General features: G+C 36.6%; 1 protein-coding gene across 50 annotated transcripts in view; it reads left to right on the top strand.

Moving 5' to 3' along the window:
* TRIM37 (tripartite motif containing 37) overlaps nucleotides 1–15,651 on the top strand; it is a 143,750-nt gene that overhangs the window by 26,812 nt on the left and 101,287 nt on the right. For all 50 annotated transcript variants that reach the window (XR_011523435.1, XR_011523433.1, XR_011523434.1 and 47 more), the window contains exons 9-11: nucleotides 3,369–3,493; nucleotides 10,011–10,061; nucleotides 10,471–10,552. Coding sequence is in view for 21 of the 50 variants with exons in the window: in XM_070562330.1 (XP_070418431.1) it covers nucleotides 3,369–3,493; nucleotides 10,011–10,061; nucleotides 10,471–10,552 (258 nt within the window). In the remaining 29 variants the exon portion in view is untranslated. The remainder of the gene's footprint in view (nucleotides 1–3,368; nucleotides 3,494–10,010; nucleotides 10,062–10,470; nucleotides 10,553–15,651) is intronic.

The following is a 15,651-nucleotide window of genomic DNA, read 5'->3' as shown; positions in this document are numbered from 1 at the left end:
GTTTGAAAACATGCACCCCAACAGCAAAAGGTTTTCATTAATAGTGAGGAATATTCATGGTGCATTATCTGCTTACATGCAAATCTGTGACGAAAAAAAGAAGCAAACCACCATGGGCATATTTCTGAAAATAGTAACACCTCCTCAGGAAGAGGCTCAGGCAGGTCCTTCAGGAGATATTCCAGAAGAAGGTACTGTTATCATAGGAGATGACTGTTCCATGTGTATTATTGCCCCTGAAGACCTTCCAGTGGGACAAGAGTTGAAGGTGCATGACAGTGCTATTGATGATCCCAACCCTTTGTAGGCCTAGACTGATGTATGTGTTTGTGTTAATTTTTAACAAAAAAGTTTAGAAGGTAAAAACTTTTTTACGTAGGAAAAAGCTTATAGAAAAGGATATAAAGAAAGGATATTTTTGTATAGTTGTACAATGTGTTTGTGTTTTAAGTTGTGTTTATTGCAAAAAAGCCAAAAAATTAAAAAAATTTTTTTGTTTATGAAGTAAAAACGTTACAGTAAGCTAAGATTAATTTATTATTGAGGAAAGAAAAATATTTTTATAATTTCATAGTTTTCTGTTAAAATATTTTTTATCGTTTTTCATATTTTTATAACTTTTTGGTGAGGAAGATTGGCTCTAAGCTAGCATCTGTTGCCTATCTTCCTCTTTTTCTTTTTCCTCCCTGAAACCCCAGTTTGTAGTTATATGTCATAGTTGTAAATCCTCTAGTTCTATGTGAGATGCTGCCACAGTGTGGCTTGATGACCAGTGTATAGGTCTACACCCAGGATCTGAACCAGTGAACCCTGGGCCACCAAAGCAGAGTGCGCAAACTTAACCACTACACCACGGGGCTGGCCCCTGTAATTTTTTATAAAAAATATTTTTTATAAATTTAATTTAGTCTGAGTGTACAGTGTTTATGGAGTGTAAAGTAGTGTAATGTCCTGGGCCTTCACATTCACTCACCATTCACGCACACACTCACCCGGAACAACTTCCAGTCCTGCAAGCTCTGTTCATGATAAGTGCCCAAATAGGCAAACCATTTTTTATCTTTTGTGTGGTATTTTTACTGTTCCTTTTCTATGTTTAGATATGCTTACATACACAAATACCATTGTGTTACAGTTGCCTGCAGCATTCAGTGCAGTAACTTGCTGTACAGGTTTGTAGCCTAGGAGCAATAGGCTACACCATCTAGGTTTGTGTAAGGACACTCTGTAATGTTTGCCAAATGAGGAAATCGCCTAATGACCCGTTTCTCAGAATATATCCCCGTTGTTAAGCAACGCGTGACTGTGCTACACCATTTTGAGTATCGTAGCTTTATAATAAAAGGGTTAGCTCTCCAACTTTGCCCTTTTTTACAGAGTTGTTTTGGCTATTCCAGATTCTTTGCATTTTCTTACGAATTTTAGAATCAGCTTGTTAATTTCTACCAAAAAAGGTTCTGGGGTTTTGATTGGAATTGCATTGGATCTATAGACTAATTTGGGAAGATATGACATCTTAATAATCCTGAATCTTCCTTTCACGAAGAAAATTCCATTTGTTTAGATCTTCTATACGTTTTCTCAGCAATGTTTTCTAGTTTTCAGGGTAGAAGTTTTTCCCATCTTTTCTCAGATTTATTTAGTTTTTCAGAATTTTTGATGTTATAAATGGTTTTTTTTAACAACTGTTGCCAATCTTTTTTCTTTTTTTCTGCTTTATCTCCCCACCCCCCGTACACAGCTGTATATCTTAGTGGCAGATCCTCCTAGTTGTGGGATATAAATGGTTTTTTAAAATTTTACTTTCTGATTTTTTTATTCTTTTTTTATTTTTTAATTAATTTTTTTAAAGATTGGCACCTGAGCTAACAACTGTTGCCAATCTTCTTTTTTTTCTGCTTTTTCTCCCCAAATTCTCCCAGTACATAGTTGCATATTTCAGTTGTGGGTCCTTCTAGTTGTGGCGTGTGGGATGCTGTCTCAGCATGGCCTGATGAGCGGTGCCGTGTCTGCGCCCAGGATCCGAACCAGCGAAACCCTGGGCCGCCGAAGCAGAGCACGCGAACTTAACCACTCGGCCACAGGGCTGGCCTCTAATTTCTGATTTCTTGTGGCTGTATAACTGATTTTTGTATATTGATCTTATATCCTGCAATTTTGCTAAATTCATTTATTAGTTCCAGTAACTATTTTGTAAATACCTTGGATTGCCTATAGATAGTCTTGTCATCTCTGAATAAAAACAGTTTTCTTTCTGATTTGCTGCCTTTTATTTCTTTTTCTTGTCAGGTTTTCCTGGTCAGAACTTCCAGTGTAATGTAGATTTAAGTATGATGTTAGTTGTGGGTTCGTTGCAGATGTCCTTTATCAGGTTTAGGAATTTTCTTTTATTTATATTTGATGAGCGTTTTCATTAGGAGTGAGTGTTGGATTTTGTCTAATTCTTTTCCTGCATGTTTTGAGATGATCATAAGGTTTTCTTTTTTTCTTTTTTTAAGATTTTATTTTTCCTTTTTCTCCCGAGGGCCCCCAGTACATAGTTGTATATTTTCAATTGTGGATTATTCTAGTTGTGGCGTGTGGGATGCCGCCTCAGCATGGCCTGACAAGCAGTGCCGTGTCTGCGCCCAGGATCCGAACTGGCAAAACCCCGGGCTGCCAAAGCAGAGTATGTGAACTTAACCACTCGGCCACAGGGCCGGCCCCCTCAGGTGCCTATCTTTAAAAATAAAATAAAATAAAATTCGATCTTCATCTTACACCATACACGAGACTCAGTTCCAGGTGGGTTAAAGACCTAAGTATGAATAGCAAAATTTGATTATGGTTATGTGCTGCATAAAGATGTTTTGGTCAATGATGGACTGCATATATGAATGTGATCCTGTAAGATTAGTACTATAAAGCCTAGATAGATTGTAGGCTATATCATCTTAATATTCACACATCAACAAAATCATCTAACGACACATTTTTCAGGACTTATTCCCGTCATTAAGTGATTCATGACTAGGGGGCCGACCCCAAGGCTGAGTAGTTAAGTTCCTGTGCTCCGATTCAGCAGCCCAGGGTTTCACTGGTTCGGATCCTGGGCGCAGACATGGCATTACTCATCAGGCCATGTTGAGGCGGCATCCCACATGCCACAACTGGAAGGACCCACAGCTAAAATATACAACTATGAACTGGGGGGCTTTGAGGAGAAAAAGGAAAAATAAAATCTTAAAAAAAAATAAAAGTCATTCTATTTTTATCTCATTTTTCCAGTATATAACCAGAATAATTTCTATTTTCCTTCCTTATTAAGAATTTTGAGGTGCCAATGAATAATAATTTTGTTTATTCAGATAAATTTTTTCCTCACACAGTTGCGGTCTTGTAGTAAGAGTGAGTTGATATCTAAGAGCTCAGAAATTCTCATGATGTTTCAGCAAGTTCATCGAAAGCCTATGGCATCCTTTGTTACTACTCCTGTTCCACCAGACTTTACCAGGTATGACCATTTTTTAACTTGATTTTCATTTGAAGTTTATGTGCAAATGCGTATACTTCTTTTAAAAGAATTTTATTTTTCTTAACTCCATCTTACAATGATGCAGTCTGGTGAACTTTAGTTTATGTGTGTAAACCTGGTTAAAAAAAATTCTGGTGGACTTACGCTTTTGACTGTAAAGAGAAGATGATGGTGAACTAGGAATTGGTTTCTTCCTGGAGCTTCATCTTCTGTACTGTAAGAAGAAATAATTGATCCCATTCAGTTGTTTCAGTGTCTGTTCATTCTTTCTTTTTAATTGAGATGTAATTGACGTATAACGTATTAGTTTTCAGGTGTACAACATAGTGACTCAGTATATATTGCGAAGTGATCACCACAAGACGTCTGGTTAACATCTGTCACCATACATAGTTATAAAAATTTTTTTCTTGTGATGAGAACTTTTAAGATCTATTCTCTCAGCAACTTTGAAATCTGCCATACAGTATTATTAACTGTAGTCACCATGCTGTTCATTATGTCCCCGTGACTTATTTATTTTATTACTGGAAGTTTATACCTTTTGACTCCTTTTTTTAGATTCCACACATAAGTGAGATCATACTGATTTGTCTTTCTCTGTCTGACTTATTTCATTTAGCATAGTGCCCTCAAGGTCTGTCCACGTTGTAGTGTGTTCATTCTGTTTACCTTTTGAGTTTACATCTCTACACAGTGACTATAACTCATTATTTACATGTATGTTGCCAAAAACAAAGCTCAGAAAATGGATGAAATGCCAAAAGATTTTGAAGGTGACATGATGTTATCTCTAGGTTCTAAAAGATAGTGGGAGGAAACAGTTGATTGTATTCTATGCATCTTTTTAGTGTTTATCTTGGGGAATCTTAGAATTCTTCTGAGCAGCGTGTTCTTTCTAGCATGTTTAGGATTACACTGTGGTATTAGAGGAGTGGTTCTGAACACTGGTGATATGTTAGACTCACTTGGGGTTGAAAATTACCAATGATTGCCCATACCCCAGGTCTTTCTGGGTGGGTTAGTCTGTTTGTACTGCCATAAGAAAATTCCATAGACTGGGTGGCTTGTGCAACGGAAGTTTGTTCTTTGACAGTTCTGGAGGCAAGAAGGTTAAGGTCAAGGTGCTAGAAAATTGGATTTCTGGTGAGACCTCTCTTCCTGGCTTGCAGATAGTGCCTTCTCTCTGTGTCCTCACATACCCTTTTCTCTGCGTGCACAGAGATCAGTCTCGAATATCTTTTCCTCTTCTAAGGACATGAGCTGTATTAGGTTAGGGTCTTACTTTTATGGCCTCATTTAACCTTAGTTATCTCCTTAAACATCCTGTCTCCAAATACAGTCATACTGTGGTTTCAGGCTTCGACATACGAATTTTGGGGGATACGATTCAGTCCATAAAATTGGGTACAGCTAGGCATTTGTAGTGTGTTCTTTTAAAATCTCATTAGCTTATTCCTAAAATGAGAGGTTAAACTGTTGCTTCAGATAATATTAGTATGACAGACTTTAGTCAATCTTATACTTTAGAGATGGCTTATGGAATACTGTCCAGTGTTTCTAGCATGTTGAGGGCTATAGTACATTTAGGAAACATCTTTGGTTGTAAAAATGTTTGTTTAGCTGCCTTTTCTTTTTTCTCTAATATGTGATGCCCGCTGATTCCCACAGGGCATTGACTGTACTAGATTGTATGGTGTAAGCCAGAATTTTTCAACCTTAGTATTGTTGACATTTTGAGCTAGATAATTCCTTTTCGGGTGGAGAGAGCTTTCCTGTTTATTATAGGATGTTTAGCAGTATCCCAGTAGTACCTCTCTCCTTACAATTGTGACAAAAATGGTTCCCAACGTTGCCAGAAATTCCCTGGGGGAAAAATTGCCCCTGATTTAGAATCACTGGTGTAAGCTCTTGTTCTTCATCACAGATGCATTGCTGAGGATCATGACCATCCACAGTCCTATAAACAGAAGAGCAAATTTTTCCGACAACCAGAACTCAGATAGTTCTCATTGAGTAATAAGTTTTTGTTTCTTTCTGGATTAACAAACCAGATACAATATTCATATTTTATTCAAGCACTGAATATTATTAAAGAACTGGGTATTTACTTTCATTAAATAGATTTGGATGAACTAAGGGTGTTCACCAGTGTCCTAAGGCTGCCTCTTTGATAGTGTGCTCAGCTGTTTCACTTTTGAGGATACTTTTTCTGAACCATTCCGTTACCAGTGGAATGAAACATAAGTTTTGATGTAAATATTATATATAAAGATGAGTGGTTTTCACTTCAGAATCTGGCACATGGATCACCTATTATCGGAGGCCGTTGGAATGTTTGTCCAAAATGCAAATTCCAAGGCCTATTCCCTGACAGTTTTTGGAGGTGGTCTCCTGAAAATGAATCTTGAGCACCTTGAGTAATTCTGCACTGAAATTTGGGAACCATTGATAGAGGTAAACTATCCTGATACCCCTTGAAGCAGCTCATCAGGTAGGCAACTCTGCTTTAGATTTCTCCCCCCCCACCCCCCCACTGAGGTAGATTACCCCTGAGCTAACATCTGTTACCAATCTTCCTCTCTTGTTTTTGGCTTGAGGAAGATTAGCCCTGAGCTAAGACCTGTGCTAGTCTTCCTCCACTTTATATGTGGGTTGCCTCCACTGCATGGCTGACAAGTGGTGTAGGTCCATGCTCGGCATCTTAACCTAGGCTGCCAAAGCAGACTGCACCAAACTTAACCACTATGCCATGGGGCTGGCCCCTGCTTTAGATTTCTTGAGTGTCAGTCTCTGTCACATCCAATGATTGTTTTGGTTTCTCTTCCCTTTTTAACTACCCAAGGGTCTCAGAACCCCAACAATCCCTTCCTTTCACTACCTTCTACTTTGTGTGTAGATGGAAGGGACTGAAATTGGGAGCATGGGAGGTAGCAGGCACATTGATAAAGAGGAAAGCACCAAAAAATAAAAAATTTTAAAAGTCTGATAATAAAGGCACTTCCATGGGTAAAGGTCACTTGAGGACCCTCTCTCTCCAGTAATGCTCACTGTCTTACTGGAAATTTTGGCTTATAATTTAACTGTAATTTTCATTAGAAACTCTGTATGAGTTGCACTATACAGGAAGCAGGTGTTCTCTGTTGATGCATTGATCAGTGAAGAAAAGAGGACCAAATAAGAAAAGCCAGCATTTGTTGACGTTAAGTTACAGACCAAGGTTTAGATGGGTAAAGCAGTAGTGAATGTTTTTAAGCTTTGAGATCATGCGAGTGGATTGCCTTAAGTTCCATCAGTTGATGATTGTGATGGAACTACAATGAAGAATAAAAGGTTATTAAACAAGTGCAGTGTTATTTATTAAAGACCATCTGTATATTCAGCACTGTTGTAGGTGCTGCATAGGAGACATGGAAGAGGAACTAACAATCTTCCTGGGTGTATATTCCACATTAAATAGTAGAGAATTACATGTTAAAGTCTAATATTTGTTACTCAATTATATATTGTCTTGGGTCAGAAATTCTGAAAAGAGGTCAGGGTAGAGACTGGTGTGGTCAGGAAGGCTTTATAACCTAGAAAGGAATTGTGGAGGACCATGAAAGATAATTAGGATTTTGTTAGGCAGATGGGAATAGGATATTTGTGCATGAGAAAAAGAATGTTATAAGAGCAGCTATATTTAGGGGACAGCAAGGAAATCATTTCAACCAGATTTCAAGGGCGATTGTTGGGGCATTGTAGGAAATAAGGCTGTATTAATGTCCTCAAGGAGGACTTAAAAGATAGAATAGTTTAGCTGTCAGACTGTCAGAAATAGTCAAGTGGGGAAGGAAAACCAGTTTTTATATAGCTGACCAATATATTCTCTCAAGGAAAAAATGGATACTGTGGTCATCTTTTTCTTTCCTTTGTTCATTAAGTGATAATGAGGTCTCTGGTCTGAAGATTTACGGATCAGTATTTTTCAGGTTACTGGGCTAGAGGTGGTTTGAGGCCAGCTTCTCCATATTCTGTGAAGATTTACTGACACCATGATGAGATTCTTCTAGTCATAAAGACCATAGTAGAGGAGGTATAGAGACAAAAAAAACTATGGGAATATAAAGCTGTGCCTTATTTGCAGGCACAGATTGGTAACATCAGTACGATTGTGGATAACCTTTGAAGAAGTAAGCATAAGGTGGAGATGTTAATAGTTAAGAGTGGTGGAATTTGCTGGCTTAGCAGTTGCTATGGCTTTGTATATATATGTAGAGAATGCAAAAAAATTTTTGAGGAGATATTTCAACTAAATTACAAGGATTTTCCAGCAAATGTTTGTAAATATTTATCCATTCAATGAGTATCTGAATGCCACCTATGTTCCAGGCATGTGCCAGGTGCAAGTAGTGAGCACAATAGAGAGTTCTTGTTTCCTCAAATTATGATTTAGTGAGAAAGACAGATGATTGAAGCAGTAATAAAATAAAATGTGATGACTGGTAACAGAGGAAGTATATGCATCCTGCTTAATGCTGCCCCATAGCACTAATTTGTTATAATGTTATTTGTCTGAAGAATTTTCCCTGAAAAATCTACATTTGTAGGAGTATATCACAGTACCCCAGAATTGGCAGACATTTTTTATGCTCTGAATGTGATCATTTTCTCTCAGCATGTGAGAGCTAGGACAGAACATAGTGTACCCTCTTGGTTAGTGAGCATCAGTGACCTATACTCTTCAGCCCATCAGCGTTCTGCCTTATTATTCTGAGTTAAACGTGTCATCTTCTGCCATTTATTTTGTGTTTTGGTGAACCCTTTTGACCCTTAATGGCTGGTCGAAATATGACAGTGATAGTCTGGCCTTACAGCAAAAACAACGGTAACAACAACAAAGGAAATATATCAAAGAGGATGTTAAGGACATAGTGGAAGAAACAGTATGAAGATCAGCAGGCATCTGGGGATTGGTTAAAGTCTTTAGACATTATGAAGGATGTTATAAATTTGGTGGGAGAATTGACCAACACTTGTGTGATTGGAAGGTGCATGAAATTACCGTCAAAAACACGTCGTAACTTGACCAAATTTGAAGACTATCCTGAGGAGACTTCCTTGGAGCTCTGATTAGGTTTCTGGTTCCAGGAAGGCTTCCCAGGTGCTAATTGCATTGGTCCTGCTAATTGGGGTTTGTGTATATTGAGTACTGGGAGAGCATATAATGGGGAAAAGTTAGAGCAGACCTCCAAAGGTGTGTGACTTCTAATCTGTTATCTGAAGGAATAGTGAGAATTAACCAGACAAAAGGGTCTGGGAATGAGGAATATGAATCTTCTAAGAAAAGGTAATAACGGCCTAGGAATATAGTAGGGGTGCTTGACAATTGGATAGTAGCTACATAGTTAACAGCAGAGCAAACCACATCTACTTACTGTGAAAAAGATGTGAGCTATTTAACTATACATACTTAACCATAAAATAAAGAATAATGTGTTTTTAATTCTATACTATATTGTCACTGGCAAACCAGTAATTTCTTTAGGCACTGTAACAGTGTAAAAATGCTATAGATGTATCTTATATCTTATTTTGGTAATAGCAAATTTTCATGAATTGAACTTTAGAAAATATATCTGAAGATGTGGTAAAATGGCTTGCAGTTTATCTTTTTGGTAAACTTATAATTTTATTTATTAAGTATATAACACTCTATTACAACATTATGTATGATAGTGTCTTTATCATAAATGTTTTACTGACTGACTTTTGAGGTGTTTTAATGACAGTACTGCAGACTATTTACATGATACAAGGGTATTTAGCAGCAAAATGGACTATCCCTTTGCCTATCTCCTGTGGTGGTAGCTTGGTTGTCTTTCGAGAAAACTGTGAAACTAATGTTGCCTGAGCTAGTCTTGCCTTGCCAAGAAACTGTTAATGTGCTCATCCATCCTACTTGCCCCTTATGTGATTATGTGTTCTTAGCCTATAAAATTGTATAGGTTTATTTACTAGTAAATAGTCTCAAAATATTTATGGTCTGTCAATATTCCTCATAATTTGTTTTGAAGAAGGAAATTTGGAGATTTATTGTAGTGGCTTTTGCTTTGCTGTTTCTTTTGATTTTTTAAACCTGTTTATATCTGTTTCATATTTCAGATTCCCAGCCTAAGCACCAATTTCTTTCTTTTCCTATTTCCATGAGTACTTTTAAAATGTCTCTTATGCTTATTTTAATGCTTAATCATACATTGCCTTTTTTTTTAAAAAAAGGCATTTTTTAAAGTATTTGTTGTCTCCAATTTAATTGCGAACTTGTCTGCTTTTGGTGGTTTTATGACTTTATTTGATTTAATGTTATGCTTAATAAGGATTTTAAAATACTTCTTAGGGACTTAGTTTAATAAAGTTTTCAAGATATTACTGAGGTTCTTAACTTTGTTTTTTAACTAAATGAAATTTTAAATTTATATAAGCCAAATAATTTCTTTTGCGTTTTGCTTCTTTTTAGTGAATTAGTACCATCTTATGATTCAGCTACTTTTGTTTTAGAGAATTTCAGGTAAGTTTTTGACAACTCTGTTTTTTTGTGTATATATATATATATATATATATATATACAAGTAAGAGCTGGGAAGGTATCATTCCTGGGTAGGATACAGACCTAATGATCTGTGTCAGTCGGTGTGTAGTCTTAGAAGAAAGAAGTTTCCCCCTGGAAGCATAGAGGTCATTCATCTGGATTGTGTTTTATCTTCCGGACAGATTGCTTCTCTAGTCTGGGGAAAAGGAACCATGTTTTTAAAGAAGAGAGTCCACTTAGCCTTTGCTAGGGTGGGGTGAATGGAATGACAGAGATCGTCCAGGACTTCAAATAAGTAACATATATAAAGTAGTTGGTTTTGATTTTGCCTGTTGCTCTTTCACAACAGTTTTGATCTTAGGATTTGGTTTGTTTTCTTTTACTGTAGCACATTGCGTCAGAGAGCAGATCCTGTTTACAGCCCACCTCTTCAAGTTTCAGGACTTTGTTGGAGGTTAAAAGTTTACCCAGTAAGTTTTGCATATTTTTAGTAAATTTTGAAACCAATATCTTTCTTTAAAGGTTCTGTAGTACACTAGTTCACTTTTTTAGTGAAGTAAGGAATTAATGACAACTGTATGTTTCTTTATAAGATATGTTACTAAATCTATGAAAGAAACAAGTTAAATATGAACAGTATGAACCCTGACATTTTACTGAATCTTATTTATCATATGTAGGAACATATTTATCTTACAAGAAATGTTTAAAATTCTTATTTTAAAAATAATTTTTTAAGTAAAAATAAAATACAGATACAGAAAGCCGTCAAAAATACGTGTATACTGATTGCATACTCATGGTGCATTTTAGCGTGTTCCTTTGATCTGTGTATTTTCTGCAAATTGGCAGCTGAATCCAGTGGCATAATGAGATATGTAGTCAATTCCTATGGCAAGAATATAAGCAACAGTGTGTTCTTTTATCATATCATGTCTTGTTGCATCTTCTTTTATGATATTGGCAGCTATTGATGCTCATTGCCTACATCTGTTAATTCATTGGGAGTTGCAGAATAGTGACATTCTCATTTTATTGTTTTGTTTTCATTTGTTGGTTAGAATTCTTTTATAGAAAGGTGTTTCCCTTTATCTATTATTTGGTTACCCAGTATTACAGTTTATGTAGAAGAAGCAGGATTCTTTTCTGTTATTTACCACTTTTCCTTATTATTCTTTGAAAGTGATTAATTAGGTTTTTAAAAATATCGTTATGAACTCAAGGATTTATACGTATTTAATCTCTTCAAGTTGGCTTCTGTGTCATTTTGCTCTGACCCTAATAGTCCCTAGTAATAACCAAAGTAGTTAGCTTTCTTGTTCTCTTCTATGGCAAGATATTCTGGGCTTATCTTGTACATTTCCTACTCTGTACCTGGAATTGGCTATTTTATCGAAAGAGACCTGATGCCTTTTAGTGGGGAAATTGTATTTGAAAACCTAACTGGGGGGCCGGCTCAGTGGCGCACTGGTTAAGTTTGCATGTTCCGCTTTGACGGCCTGGGGTTCGCCGGTTCAGCTCCCAGGTGTGGATCTACGCACTGCTTGTGAAGCCATGCTGTGGCAGGCGTCCCACATATAAAGCAGAGGAAGATGGGCACAGATGTTAGCTCAAGGCCACTCTTCCTCAGCAGAAAGAGGAGGATTGTTGGCAGATGTAGCTCAGGGCTAATCTTCCTCAAAAAAAAAAAATTAATTTTTTTAAAAAACCTAACTGGGTGCTGGGGATGCTCATTTCTACCAGGTTGGTCACTGTTTCTAGCCTCCTTATTGAAGAGAGCTAGGAAATGAGTAGTAAAGGTATGTGGGTGTTCGGTTTGTGAGGGGTAATCTGTATTTAGTTATTTAAGAATTTATTTAGGAGAAACTTTAGTTTTTAGAGCAGTTTTAGGTTAATAGCAAAATTGAGTGGAAAGTACAGGGAGTTCCATTCATTCCCTGACCCCAGACATGCACAGCCTTCCCCACTATCAACATACCCTGCACCAGAAAGGTACATTTGTTGCAATTGATGAACTTACATTGACACATTATCACCCAAAGTCCTAGTTTACGTTAGAGTTCATTCTTGTTGTTACACGTTTTATAGATTTTTGTTTGTTTGTTTTTAGGCCAAAGACAATAGTTTGAGAAAAACTTGGTAAGAGTATAGATAAAATTGAAGTGAATAAACTCCAGGGATCTCAATAGAGAGAAAATATTTATGAACACTTTAAAATTACTATATAATTGTAGAATATCAGGGATTTTTTGACACGTTTTTATATATATATTTAAAGATAAAACAGCTCATGAGTTAATACATTTACAGTTCAAATTCAGGACTATAGATTATTTTTAACTTTAATCTCTTTATATTATACTTGTATCTCCTTCCACTCCATGAATCCTACTCCTTAAGTCATAGGAAATTATTGACTATCTCACAATCACTCATTTGCTTTATTTCACCTCACAAACACAAAAATCTCAGAATAAGAAATCTAATTCTACTATCAGTTTGATTACTGAGACCTATTTAAAAATTTTTTGCATGTACTCTCCACATTGCCCTCCTCTGTCATATCTAGACAGCAGTTCAAATGTCCAAAGCTTGTCCTCTAGTAGATTCTACTGGAAGGGCTAATGGGAGCAATATTCCCTGAGTTTTCATATGTTTAAAACAGCTGTGTCCTTTATACTCTAAAGGCAATGTTGTTGGATATAAAATCCTTGGCTCATGTTTTCTTTCATGAAGTATCTTAAATGTTCAATTCCATTTTCTTTAGGTAAAGTCTGATTATAAACTAATCCTTAAAATTTGCTGACATTGTCTAGATACTCAAATAATCATCATCTTTTTAAGTCCAAGAATTTACTACTTATCTGTCTTGGTTTTTCTGGGTGACTATTCTCAGTTGTATGCTGGGCTCTTTCAATATGTAGTTTTAGATCTTTTTTCCTTCTTCAAGAAGACATTTCCTAAATTATAGCGTTAAAGATTTGTTTTGTTCTTTCTTTGGTTTTCTTTCTGAGGACTTGTATTATCTGCATTTTGAATCTCCTTTGTTTTCAGTATCTATCACTTTCTCTCTCATCTTTTTAACTTTCCTTTTTTATTTTAAAAATTTTCCTTTGTTCACTTATTTTCTTTATGATATAAACTATTGTGCTTGCTATTGTGTTCCTTTTAGTTCAGTTTTTATTTCTTAAATAACTTTTTCTTTTATTTCTGATTCTTTCTTTAGTGTCAACGCCTGATTTCTGAGTTTTCCTTATGTGATTTGTGTTATTCTTTCATGTCACTTTTTCTTTTGTCTTTCTGAAGGTTGTCATTTTCTTTTTTTTTTTTTTTTAAAGATTGGCACCTAGGCTAATAACCGTTGCCAATCTTCCTCTTTTTTTTTTTTTTTTTTTAAGGATTGGCACCTGGGCTAACAACTGTTGCCAATCTTTTTTTTTTGCTTTATTTCCCAAACCACCCCTGGTACATAGTTATATATCTTAGTTGCAGGTCCTTCTAGTTGTGGGACTTGGCATGCCACCTCAGCGTGGCCTGACGAGCCGTGCCATGTCCGCGCCCAGGATCCGAACCCTGGGCTACCGCAGCATAGCGCGCGAACTTAACCACTCTGCCACAGAGCCGGCCCCGGTTGTCATTTTCTTAACTGTCTTTTAGGTTGTTTTGAAATAGGTTACGATTTTAATCTGTTCTTTGAGTATGTTCTTCTAGAGTGCTTTTGTTGTTTGTAGGGATGTTATTTAGCTCTTTATTCTCCTTTTTCATTTTGATATATAACACACAACATAAAATTTAGCATCTTAACCGTTTCTGAGTGTACATTTAGTAGTGTTAAGTATATTCACATTGTTCTGCAACCAATCTCCAAAACTTTTTTAATTTGCAAAACTGAAGCTCTCTGCCCGTTAAACAGTAACTCCTCATTTCTCCCTCATCTCAGCCCCTGGCAACCACCATTCTGCTTTCTGTTTCTGTCAATTTGACTACTCTAGATACGTCGTGTGTATAGAATCATGTGGTATTTGTGTTTTTGTGACTGGCTTCTTTCATTTAGCATAATGTCCTCAAAGTTCATCCACCTTGTAGCATGTGTCAGAATTTTCTTCCTTTTTAAGCCTGACTAATATTCCATTGTATGTATACACCACATTTTGTTTATTCATTCATCTGTCAGTGGACACTTGGTTTGCTTCTACCTCTTGGCTATAGTGAATAGTGCTGCTGTGAACATGGGTGTGCACATATCTCTTTGAAATCCTGCTTTGGATTCCTTTGGATATATACCCAGAACTGGTATTGCTGGATCATATGGTAATTCTATTTTTATTTATTTATTTTTTCTGATGAAGATTTGCTCTGAGCTAACAGCTGTTGCCAGTCTTCCTCTCTTTTGCTTGAGGAAGATTCACCCTGAGTTAACATCTGTGCCACTCTTCTTCTATTTTGTATGTGGGTCACCGCCACAGCGTGGTGTAGCCATGGTCACAGCCAACAAATGGTGTAGGTCCATGCCTGGGAACCACACCCGGGCCGCCTAAGCAGAGCATGCCAAAAATAACCACTAGGCCCTGGGGCTGGCCCCTGTTTTTAATTTTTTGAGGAACCTCCATAGTGTTTTTCACATTGGCTGCAGCAATTTTACATTCCCATCAACAGTGCACAAGGGTTCCAATTTCTCCATATCTTTGTCAATACTTGTTTTCTGTTTCTTTGATTGTAGCCATCCTTATGAGTGTTAGGTAATATTCATTGCAGTTTTGAATTGCACTTCCCTAGTGATTAGTGATTTTCAGCATCTTTTCATATGCTTTTTTGGCTATTTGTGTATCCCATTTAAAGAAATGGGCATTCAAGTCATTTTCCCATTTTTCAATTGGGTTGTTTGTTGAGTTGTAGGAGTTCTTTATATGTTCTGGATATTAACCCCTTATTAGATACATGATTTACGCATATTTTCTCCCATTCTGTTTCTCCCTTTTTACTTTGTTGATTGTGTCCTTTGATGCACAGAAGTTTTAAATTTTGATATAGTCCAATTTGTCTGTTTTTGCTTTTGGATTGATATCAAGGAAATGTTTGCCAAATGCAATATCCTGAAGCTTTCCCCCTGTTTTCTTCTAAGAGTTTTATGATTTTAGGACTTAGGTTTAGATCTTTGATCCATTTTGAGTCAATTTTTATATATGATGTAGGGCTCCAGCTTCATTCTTTTGCATGTGGGTCTCCAGTGTGATATGGCAATCAAAAATATGCCATACTTTTTGATAGATTTCTGGCGCTGGCCCTCTCCTCTACCTTTAACTGGGCATTCTCTGCCCTTCATCTCTTATTTTTTCTGTACTGTTTATCTTTTGCTTTACTCTTAGCAGTTTCTTTGCAGTCCTTGGACCTGTCCTGAAAGGCCCTATATAATTCATTTTTAAGAGTTTAGAGTGACTAGACTGCATTTAGTTCTCAGATGTTTTTATATTAGGCCTCTTTGTACTCAGTTGGTATTACATTGAACAACTCTTTCCAGTTTTAGCTGTAGTATTTAGCTCACAATACTTTTCGGTGACTAACTCTTGGC

Source organism: Equus przewalskii, chromosome 10 (assembly GCF_037783145.1).
Source record: "Equus przewalskii isolate Varuska chromosome 10, EquPr2, whole genome shotgun sequence".
Classification (NCBI taxonomy): domain Eukaryota; kingdom Metazoa; phylum Chordata; class Mammalia; order Perissodactyla; family Equidae; genus Equus; species Equus przewalskii.
Note: the sequence above shows the minus strand (reverse complement) of the source record. Positions and strands in the feature narration are given on the sequence as shown.